Source organism: Danio rerio, chromosome 2, assembly GCF_052040795.2.
Source record: "Danio rerio strain M-AB ecotype USA chromosome 2, GRCz13ab, whole genome shotgun sequence".
Lineage (NCBI taxonomy): Eukaryota > Metazoa > Chordata > Actinopteri > Cypriniformes > Danionidae > Danio > Danio rerio.
The window spans coordinates 27,570,200-27,582,416 of record NC_141022.1 but is presented as its reverse complement, the minus strand read 5'-3'; the positions used below and the strand labels follow the sequence as shown (position 1 = coordinate 27,582,416).

At 34.5% G+C, this 12,217-nt stretch overlaps 1 protein-coding gene across 1 annotated transcript in view; it reads left to right on the top strand.

Moving 5' to 3' along the window:
- Window positions 1–1,707: 1,707 nt before the first annotated feature.
- tgfbr1a (transforming growth factor, beta receptor 1 a) overlaps window positions 1,708–12,217 on the top strand; it is a 75,481-nt gene continuing 64,971 nt past the window's right edge. The window contains 1 exon segment of the mRNA NM_001037683.2: window positions 1,708–1,826. Within this exon segment, the coding sequence (NP_001032772.2) occupies window positions 1,736–1,826 (91 nt within the window). The 5' untranslated portion in view covers window positions 1,708–1,735.

Genomic DNA, 12,217 nt, shown 5'->3' with positions numbered 1-12,217 from the left:
ATAATAAATTATATTTTTAGGAAGTATTATTGAACCATATAATTACAAATATTAGTATTAATTATTCATTTTTTTAAATTAATTTAATATAATTCATTTATTTGTATTATTAGTTCATTTTATTGCTATTCATATATTGCACAATATAACGTGACATATTGAGATGTACTTTAATATAACTTATGTAGTTATAGATTAATTAGTGTATACACCATTTATTTGTGTGTTATGTATCAATTGTTAGATTCAGCTGAAGAGTTTATTTGCAAAAAGCAACAGTTTTTTATTCATTTCCATAAATTATGTTGTTTAGGCAAGTTTATTTATACACATGTGCACATTTCATACACATTGGTAATTCAAAGTGCATTACATAAACAAAACATGAAACATGACATAAAAGAAACATGAAATAAGTATTAAAGATCAAAATAACAAAAAAATCATTAAAAACATTAAAATGTCTTAAAACAGGTTTTAAATTAATGGAAAAAAAGAAAATGTTATAATGCATCTTCTTTATATATATATATATATATATATATATATATATATATATATATATATATATAGTGTATGTATTATGTTCCCTTTTCCTTTTTATGTTCCTTTTTTTTTTTTTTTGAAAAGTTGACCTTTTTGCAGTTATTTGCCTAATTTTCTATTCAATTTTGCATTTTAGTGAATTTTTTAGAACTAATCTTTGCTGGATCAGCTTGTCGAATTGTGATCATAATCACACTTTTTTGATGCACCAAAAATATTTTCGACAATTTTGTCAAAGTACTTACCATACTTTTTTACTACAAAATGTTTATTTACAAATTTGGATTTAAACATTAAGTTAATGCATTTTATAAATATTGTTATGAGATTAGCCTAAAAAATACAAAAAATACTTATCTTTAAATAAAAATGTATTATCATTATTCATTTTTTTTAAAATATATCTGTTAAAATTATACCCTATATAAATAACAAACTGGCCAGCTCATTCAAGTCTCAATTTGGCCTTTTAAACAATTGAAAATTAAATTTGTCTTAAAGCCTTCTTATAACGATAATTTTCACAGTTTATGATAGCATAGCAGTCAATAATGGGTTTATAAAGGGGTCATTTCCTAGACTTTGTCAGTGGGGGGTGGTTCCCCCTTGAACCCCGAACCCCCCAGTCCTGATATACAGTATATCCCTACAAATGAACTCTTATATTGATAATAAACATAACTAATTATATAATACATATAAACTAATTATATAATACATATTTTAGTTTATAATAAATATAAACATATTATTATTATATTATTATACAGCATACAACATGGTATATAATAATAACATTTGTTTGTTATAAATAAATGAATTTTTAGCAAATTATATGCATAGATATGGGTGACCTTAAAGTTGTTTTTAGCATCTCTTACTTTTTATGCAAAGGAAATCAACGAAATGAGTATTTCATTACGATTACCTTGCTTGACATCTTTTGAGAAGCTGACCGTAAGCAGATCGATGTCCTCGCCGTCGTTCACCTGAACTCAGTTCAGACACACTGAACAGTGAAGAGTCTCAGTTGAACCCCCGGCCAAACCGAAGCAGGGGCACGAGCGAGCACAGGTGGGCGGGGCCTCACTCTCTGTGCTGACCAATCAGAGCGCTCCCTTTCGCGAAGCAAAGAAAAACCCGACTACTTCAATGTGAGTAGAAGAAAAAAACTGACCAGTCCTAAAGAATGAGCTCCGCCGCGATGGACGTAGCATCGTTAACCAGCCGCTCGTTACTGCTGGCTTTACTAGTCCTCTCGGTGACCCATGAGGCGCAAGGTAAGCAACACTTTATAGTTTCCTCTCGCAGGCATTTCTCAAGTTTTATCCGCGCGTGTTTCATTTTCCCCCAGAACACTACCTAGGGTGTCCAAATATGGCGCAGGTCATTAAAGCTCGCGCTGGTTTGAGTGTTTGGTCATTTTCGTGACACGTCCCCAACAGTTTGTGTGGAGAGTGTGTTTGTGTGTTTTCGGACAGGAAGAGAGATGGAGTGGCGCGCGAGGTTTGGGTATCGCGACGCTGTGGTTCTTTACTATAACTTACTTCAGAGCTCCTGTTAATTTATAACAACCTCTAGATCTAATTTTCAGTCATTTGAAACTGTTGACGAGATTTGCTTTCATGAGCGAGCTTGAGTCGCTTAATCTTCTGTCAGTTCCTGTTTCACGTCTGTTCTGCACGTGTATGTGGTGTTGGCCGTTTTTGTTTGTTTTTATGACATTTAAAAACTCTGTTGTGAAATGTCATTCTTCTTTATGGTTTTAGGACATAACTCAGACAGATCGTGCCAGTACCTCCGCACAAATAGCTTTCTTGTGGATGCATCTGTTATCAAGTTATATGGAACCTGTTTTACATGTTTACTTGAGTTGTAATAACAGATCGTGACTTACTATTTATGAGTGTTACGAATATCGCAGGCTATTCTTAACAGACTGCAGCCCTGGATAGCGGATATCACCCACCCATCATTTTTAGTGAAGTCAATTTAAGGGGATTGAATGTCAGTGGGTGCAACAGTTTGTTTGTTTGACCAGAGTGTTTTTCACAACGCACGCGCACAGCTTTCACAGTTCATATGCAAGGAGGATACAAATGTCATTTAAAGCGTAACGTTTTAAACCTCAGCCTTACGTACAGCAACACATCAGTTTAAATGCTTCTGTGATTTGCAGCGAGATAACAGGACGAGGCTTGTTGTTTGTATTTGGATTCTTCGCTCCAGTGCATTGGCATTCCTTTACACAAACAAATGGCTTTCAACACACGCTGTTCTGTTTTCACTCATTCTGAGCATTTTAATTAATCAAAAATCCAACATACAAGGACAAATAACAATATTCATTTATTCCTGCATTCAAGCTGTAAAATACAAAGCGATTACAGTAGAAAATAAGAAATACAAGGTTAAAGTTAAGATTGCGGTAGCAGAAGGAAGTAAAAAGAAAAGCAATTACAAAAGAATTCATCCCCAAAAATCCTAAAATTTACTGATGGTTGATTTCTGTGAGTTGTTCTGCAAAGCAGTGTCATTTATTTGGTTGTCAGATTTTTTTTCTTTATTAAAACACTTTATAAATTCACAAACCCTGTCATTTTCCTGTCCTCCGCCCAATTGAAGCTACAGCTTTAATAGTTTGGCTATGCTAAAAACAGTTATTTAGGAGAAAAAAAAAAAACGTTAGAAATAGCAGGTTTAGGTTGTTATCATTCACATCAATTGATTAAAAACATGAAATTATAAATAAATTTTTACAAATAAATATTATTTCACAATAAGTTTCTGTCAGTCCTTTCACATTTGCAATAAATTTAATATTAAATGTGTGCAATACACCTTTAAGGCTACAACTCAGAAGTGACATTTGATGGAGGAGAAGCTGATGGTAATCAAGGATGCATTCTGTCATTGAATTTTACGATTTTATGCTACTTTTTGTGTTTTTTGATGAGGACAAGCTTAAAGTTTAGGCCCTGTCACATTTTTTATAAGTGAAAATGTAAGTTCCTGGTAGAATGTCCCAGAAGCAGAAGAGGCTAAAAGGGATGAGTACGCAAACATTTATATTAACATATTAGGAAATAATGTCAAAAAAGAATGAGTGCACAAATATTATACTAAAGAAGTTCAAACATACATACACTAATGACAGCGTCATTACATATAGATGTTCAACTACTTGTTAAACAATTATCTAATCAGCAAATCACATGGCAAACATTTGGGCTGAAAAAAAATTTACATGGTCAAGAAAATCTTGTGAAGATTAAATCTAGCATCAGAATGGGGATGAAATGTGCCTTAAGTGACTTTGAATGTTCACTTGTCGGCCACTTTATTAGGTACACCTTACTAGTACCTGGTTAGACCCCCTTTTACCTTCAGGGGGTGTAGCCCCATGGTGCTCATGGCGACCTGAGTTTGATTCCCTTTGCCGACACTTCCCCTCTCCCTGCTCCCAATACTTTCGTGTCTGTAACCTTCACTGTCCTGTCCAACTAAAGGTGGAAAACCCCTAAAAATAATTATATATATAAAAAAAAATCTTTGTGGCATAGATTCAACAAAGTACTGGAAATGTTTCTCAGAGATTTTGATCCATATTGACATGATAGCATCACGTAGTTGCTGCAGATTTGTCATCTGCACATCCATGATGCGAATCTCCCGTTCCACCACATCCCAAAGGTGTTCTATTGGATTGAGTTCTGGAGACTGTGGAGGCCATTTGAGTGCAGTGAGCTCATTGTCATGTTCAAGAAACCAGTCTGAGATGATTCATGCTTTATGACATGGTGCGTTATCCTGCTGGAGGTAGCCATCAGAAGATGGATACACTGTGTTCATAAAGAGATGAACATGGTCAGCAACAATACTCAGCTAGGCAGTGGCGGTGACACAGTGCTCAATGGGTACTAATGGGCACAGAGTGTGCCAAGAAAATATCCCCCACACCATTACACCACCACCAGCATGAACCGCTGATACAATTCTGAATGGATCCATGCTTTCATGTTGTTGATGCCAAATTCTGACCCCACCATGCAAATGTGGCAGCAGAAATCAAGACCCATCTGACCAGGCAACATTTTTTTTTCTGTTGTCCAATTTTGGTGAGCCTGTGCAAATTGTAGTCTCAGTTTCCTGTTCTTAGCTGACAGGAGTGGCACTCGGCATGGTCTTCTGCTGCTGTAGCCTATCCGGTTCAAGGTTGGACATTGTTGTGCATTTAGAGATGCTCTTCTGCATACCTTGGTTGTAAATAGTTATTTGAATTATTGTTGCCTTTCTATCTGCTCGAACCAGTCTGGACATTCTTCTTCAACCTCTGGCATCAACAAGACATTTGTGCCCACAGATCTGCCACTCACTGGATATCTGCTTTCCATTCTGATGTTCGGTTTGAACTGCAGCAGATTATCTTGACCATGTCTTCATGTCTAAATGCACTGAGTTGCTGCCAAGTGATTGGCTAATTTTGCGTTAATGAGCAGTTGGACAGGTGTACCTAATAAAGTGGCCAGTGAGTGTATCATAATAAGTAAAGCTGCAGGCTATGAGATATAAGAAGCAGACTGCATCCAGCCCATATTTATTTCTGTAAGATTTTCATTTACTAAAAGAGGTAGTAAACTATTACAGCACAGATCAGAGATAAATTTATATAAATCTGAAAAGCCTGTCTGGCTTTTTGTGCAGGAGTAACTGCCTGGATGTACATTAACCTTTGAGAATACCTCTCTATTGAGTAAAGAACTGGCAAATATTTGTATAAGAATTGGGGTAACTTTAATAAGTGATTGGAAGGGCTTTTTAAGTCATTAACGCTAAATTCTGCAGCATATATATAAATGGTACATTTTAAAAGCAGATTCCCAGACACATCTATACACACTGAACACATTTTGAATAGGACAACATTATAGCAGCCAGATCTCAATGATTAGAAACTGAAATAATAAATTTATTGCCTAACTGGCCTTTCAGGTTGTGCAGTCCGTTAGTTCACCTCCAAAGAATTCAAGTCTGATTTACTAGTTCTTCTGTAACCTGACGTCACATCCATATTAACTGTTTGCAGTCTGTACCAGTCTGGAAATGGAAATCATAAATTCACCTGGCGAGTCTTTGGGTTTGAGGAGTTTTTATATCACATGACAGCACCAGATAGGCTGAAGCTGTGCAGACTGTGCTAGAAACAGAAATTATTTGTTCATTTCCTGAGTCTTTTTGAGTTTAAGTTGTTCATTCTTTTGTTGTATGACTGCTTCTCGGATCTTTGCAGTTATTAATACTAATGCAATGGTATTTGTTGTCCTACAATTATCAGAAAACTTTAAAGAGAAGTTTAATAATCATTTTCTGAAAGTTCAGTCCTGTTCTTTTTTCCTGACAGTCTCTTGTTTTAACAGAACACTGAAACATTAGAGAGAGAGAAATTACCACTGTTCTCAATTAGTGATAATAATCAAGTAAGTCATTTAAAATTTTCATTCATTCATTTTCTTTTTGGCTCAGTCCATTTATTAATCCGGGGTCGCTACTGTGAAATGAACCGCCAACTTATCCAGCATGTTTTACGCAGCGGATGCCCTTCTAGCTGCAAAATTTGAAATTTTCTCATACATTTAGATTTATGGACTATAATTTATTTTTTTTCTATAGATTGGAATCTTTCGAAATATATCCTAAACAAAGGGATATTCCCATACAGGGGTCCGTTCTTTGTACCTCACTTAAATTATCAAATTAATGATTTTGCAGATGCTGGATCTTTTAATCTTGATAACTGATTTCTGGCTATAGTTTGTTTCTTTAAACAAGTTTGTAAATCAGTTCAAAATGTCTGGATAACCTAATCAGAGATCCCTGCATGCATGTTAAAGGACAGATCTATCAATCCCCGAAATCATGATCAGCAATGCAATGATTGGCTGACTGCACATCAGCGTAATGGCATCATCTGATTAATATTCAATTATCCATAAGAGCAAAGCATATAATTTATAGTAAACGGTTTGTTAAATATGATATACAATAACTTTCCACCTTTGTTTGTTGTGGGCTCCATGCTTTATACTCCATGCATCAAATCACTGTCATATTAGTTGTCAACATATGTGTTTGACTGCTTAAATTATTTCATAAAAAAAAACGTTGAATATTGTGTATGTCTATTATCATACACCAATTGTACTAAAGCTGGTACCCTAAAGTTGTACAAATTTGTATCTAAAAAGTCCACATTAATAAATGTTCTCTTTGAGCCCCTTGGGGAGAAGCACCCTGTGACAGTCTTTGTACTTTTATTTTGGAGTGCAGATTGCAAGTTTTATTTATATGTTTTTAAAATGTATATAATTTGTTTAAACTATTTGCTATTTTTCCAAGTGTACATATCTATTACTATAAGAAAATATCAGAATTCAGTACATACTTTCACAATTACCTTTGCTTACCCGATCGACCTTGCAGACCCGATCTAATCCTTTTTATGTGAAATACGCCAGCTACCAGACTTGCTTTTAGATGCGTTTTGAAAAACGAAATAATCCTGAATCGTCAACAACCAAATCTAGTAACCCACGTACGAAGAGCGCCCCAGATATTAGTTTGTGTATAAGCTTGTTACCACATTAATTCACTGTTGTGGAATGGAGCATAATGACAGAAATTCATGATATAAAAGCAATTAGTAATTAGCTATTATTAAGTGTTTTAGTCACAATTTTTTATCAAAAAAGTGAGTAAACCTGTTATATTAAAAGTTGACTTTACTTAAATAATTGAGTAAACATGTTGCAACTTGGAATCTTTAAGTTGGTGTAACTTAATTTTCAAAAATTATGCACAATAGTTGATTTACTTAAAAAATAGTTCTTAAAAAATGCAATGGGTTAACTCACGTTTTGAGGTAAAGTCAAGTAATCAAATTAAAAGCAATCTGTAGTGTACAAATAATAAAATAGTTGCAATCTGAAATCAAAAACATTCCATAAGTGGTGAAAAAAAACAACTACTGTTTTATCTGGTTCAGAACTGCTATCTATTTCTTTTTTCAAGAAAAGTTCTTACATTCATGCGATAAAAAAAAAAAGGGTGTTGCACATGTGTAGTCAATTCAACTATAAAGACATTGAAATTTTTGAGTATTTACATTTAAAGATAGATAGCTTGCCAAAAATCATAAAGATCTGTTCATTCTTGTACTACATGTGTGATCTATGTGTGGGTGGGATGTCCTGAATTTACATGCTGTGATAAGGAGAGAAGAGACATCCTTTTTACTCCAGCTCTTCTTCCTCTCCTCGACACTGAGCTTCGTCCGCCAAAAAGATTTATCATTGATTATACAGTCTGAAAGTACTCAGTTTGTGTTTGTTGAGCTGTGAACTGTGGTCTGAAGTTACAGGTATTGTTTGTCTTTGTTCTGTCTTGTGCTCCTGTTACTCCCTGTGGCTCCAGAAAATACATTGAAGCATGGAAGTATACTATACGGTGGCTGAGGGAGCTCAAACACACATTCAAGAAAACACATGAAAATAGAAAAACTTAAACAAACTGAGATAACATCAAGAAAGCTAATTCTCACAACATGTGCAAGAACAGAAATGCTGCAAAAAGTGCAGACCACAACAGAGAGGTGTCAGGAAACCTCAAAAAGTGACACCCCGGGGCGGCTTCCTGTGTAGAGTCAGCAATGTTGTCCGAGATCTGAGATTTTATTTTTATTGCTTGCCTTTAGCCCTAATAATTTGTAAAATATTTAATTAAATGTCATTTTATTCCCATGTAAGTAAGAGTTACTCTGGGAACAAAAACATACAAACAGCAAGGAATCGTACAATAAGGAAAAATTATGATAATTAAAAAGATTCTCTGAAATCAGACGTAAAGCAGCCAGGTTTTTTGGGACCTTGTTTATTCCACCCACAGCACAACAGCACTGCTAGGGACAGAACAGTACATAAGCATTAGATGTAACCAGACAGCAAATCACTGACTAATGGTCTGATTGACTTCTAAAGGTGTCTGGGAGAGATACAGTCTGTTTTGCCAGACCAGCTCTCGCAAGCGAAGTACACAACAGAGACTGGTGTTTATTTAAATGAAAATTATTTCTTTTTAAAAACTGTTAATAAGATTTCTGCAATTTTAGAGCCCACAGGAATTAAAAGAGGTCTTATCTGAGAAATCAATTAAAACACGTAAATGTTTTAAAATGCTTTGGGAAACTTCTGAAAGCATGAAACTTTAATGCGTTTTCTTTTCTAAAAAAATATTCACTTAAATTGAGTCTGTTTAAATTTTCCCCCAAGTCCATCCATTTCTCTGGGTACTTGTCTTCCTGGCCTCAGGTTAATGGTTAAATTAAATTTGAGTATATGCAGCTGATTGAATATTGTTACATTTATTCAGTTTTGCAAATTAGGCTGTACAATTAAATCTTTAGGCTTTGAAAAACTTTTCCACTCTCAAATCCCATTAGGTTCTTTTTAAAATGAAAAGAAGGAAACAACATTGATTTATTGCCTTTAAAATGTTAAAGATCTATTTATTGGGAAGGGTACAGTACATTCTTCTGTAATATAGTAATACTTCTATAACAATTTCTACAATATAAACTACTTTTTTACTTTGTGTTCTCTTAAGTAAATTATTACATCTCTGGAGTTACCAATAAACAAATAATCTAGAGTGTGCAGACAGTGCACATGCTAATATACAGTACAAAATCTTTTCTTTATAACTCCTGATAGTGGGAAGCTGTATGCCATTTTTGGCACTCAGTTTGTGCTTATCATTTTGGCATCCCAAGTCCTATAGGTGTAAACTGGGGCTGTGAGACAAAAGTGTTATGTGGCAGAATAATTAGAGGCAAAGTTTTCTAACTGATTACAATATGTACTAAAACTGCAATTTTTAATTTTTGGCAATATAAAATGTCAATGTGATGTTTTGAAAAATGTCAGGCCAACATTGGAATAATAGTGTTGAACGCTTTCTATATCGGGCTGTGTTTGCTGTCACAGAATGCCTCACTAAAAATGTGGGTCAGCACATATCTACTTTCATTTTCCGAGTTTCTTTTCTTAGATTGAACATTTCTCAGTCGGTGCAAGAGATTCATATTGTGACCTGCTCACTCAGTAAAGAAAGACCATTTTTTATTTTGATTTATTTTCAATTTCTTAGAAATTCCTGAGCTAAATACACACCGTTATCATCACAACCAGTCATTAATGAGTAATCTCTATGGGCACTGTCACTTATAAACAAATAGGAACCTTTGCTAAGAGAAATCCATTGAGATATTCGTGCATGCCTGAGCATTTTCTCTCATGTGGAAATAGCAGAGGGTCAACATAAATGTTTACGGAGTGGGTTATTGACTCTTACCATTCTTCAGACAACAGCAAATACACTGAAATGGAATTCTCAGAAAGCGTTTCTGTCAACAAATTAACAACCAATGATCGTTCTTCAGTTTAGTCAGCAAATATGCCATCTCTGACTGGGGTTACACTGATGGAAAAGTTGATTAAATGATGCATACAGGATTTTGAATTCATGTTTTTTTTATTTGTCTATTATATAATCTTATTTCCCCATGTCATTGTTTGTTTTGGTCATATGGTTAGAGCTCGAGTGTCCGTTTGTTGTGGTAATCTGGATTAAGCTGGTGGCATTTTGTTTTTGGCCACAGTGTGTTTCTGAGTGTGACTCACAGCAGGCGACTGATTTGGACGCAGAGTTTTGTGTGTAATGTTTTCCAATCTTGGCAGCTTACGACGTCTGACTCCCGGTCCCTGCTGAATGCACATACGACTAAAGAAAATGTGTTCAGAGCCAGAGGGTGGCCTCCAATACCCTCAGATAATATATAGCAAAATTTAACCTTTTTCACCCCTTGAAGAATTTTTTTGTCACCATGTTATAGAGCATATGTAAGAGTGCAGCTTTTGAATAAAATCTATTTATTACTCATGTTGCTAATAAAACACGCCAGCCTAACTAGCTGAAAAGGGCCAGAAACGCCTCTTAAAAACCTTTCAGCAGACCAGACTTGGGGATCAAATGAAACCAGCACATAGATCTTGTTAATACCTGTAATCCACCTGGTATTACTGTGTTTTCAGAGATCCAATCGCAAGTGGTCAGATGAGACAGATTACCTTTTCTACCTGGTATTAACATGCGTCAAGATGCTTCTCTTATGACCACTTGGATTTAAATTTCATTGAGATGCTTTTATCTTATTTCATTAAGCCCTACATAACTTTTGTGGGATCGTTTAGTGCTGTTTAATGAATGAACCCATGTTATGCATCTTACGAGGCAGCTGGAAAGCAAGGGAATGAAAAGGGTGTGGATGAGAACTACAATTTTATCATTTCTGCAGGGGAACACATTGAACACCTTATTCAACGCATCCCATAGCAGTCAAATGTTGTCAGTAAGAATAGAGTAGCTTGTTTCATGAAGATGTTTGAATGCATTCAACCAAATGAGGGTTTAAATTATGAAAGTAATCTGATCCAATGTATTATTGATTGCCGCTGGCAGTGGTTGATAGTGCATACGTTGAAAGTCTTCACACCTGTTGTATGCAGAGTGAAAGGTTTTTAGGTATTTTTCTATTATATATGTTAGGGCTGTGCAATTAATTGAAAATCCAATTTCGATTTCGATTATGGCTTCTAACGATTATCAAAAACCATTAATCGAGATAAATGATTATTCCATTATTTACCGCCCCCTTTCCGGTTGTACACGTGTTGCTCTGCAAAGCTCAGTTCCACGTGAAAATGACAAAGCGTTTGCTGTAATGTAACTTTTGCAGCACAGGATGCTGCAATCATCATGCACTGATCATTCATTGATGGACGTTCGAATCATTCATATTTTTTTAAAAGCACATGCTCTTGTGTGCTTAGCCTCGGATACAAAGTTCAGAAAAAAGCTGAATTTCTTTAAAATATAAATCATAAACATTAGAGCTGCATAATATTGCATGAATTTAACATTGCAATATTTTTTTAATTCTGTGAAATAATGTGATATGAATATAATTTCACTATATAAATTTAATAACTATTTGAAAAGAATTTATAATTTGAGATCGATTGGGGTGATTCTGCTGGGAAGTGCATAAAATATAATAAATAATCTACAAGCAAAGATAAATTCAATAATAAAAAATATACAAATTAAATAAGAGCATTTTATTGTTTTCCCAGGCATCAAACTGTATTTAGGTATTTAGTAATTGAGTACTTCAAATGTAAAATGATACTGGATAATTTTTGTTTTAGAAACAATTCAATAAAATGAATCGTTATTAATTTGTAAAAGTTATAAACGCTACAATTTCTTATGTCTGAATGCTTTTAAAATCCTTAAACAGTCACAGGCCTCAATAAACACTTGTGAAATTATCAATTATACTTCAGACTCAATAATGCATATACAGTTGAAGTCAGAATTATTAGCCCCCCTGAATTATTAGCCCCCCTCTATAATTTTTTCCCCCAATTTAACTTTAGTTTAACAAAGAGACAATTTTTTCAACACATTTCTGAACATAATAGTTTTAATAACTCATCTCTAATAACTGATTTATTTTGTCTTTGCCATGATGACAGTAAATAATATTTGACTAGAT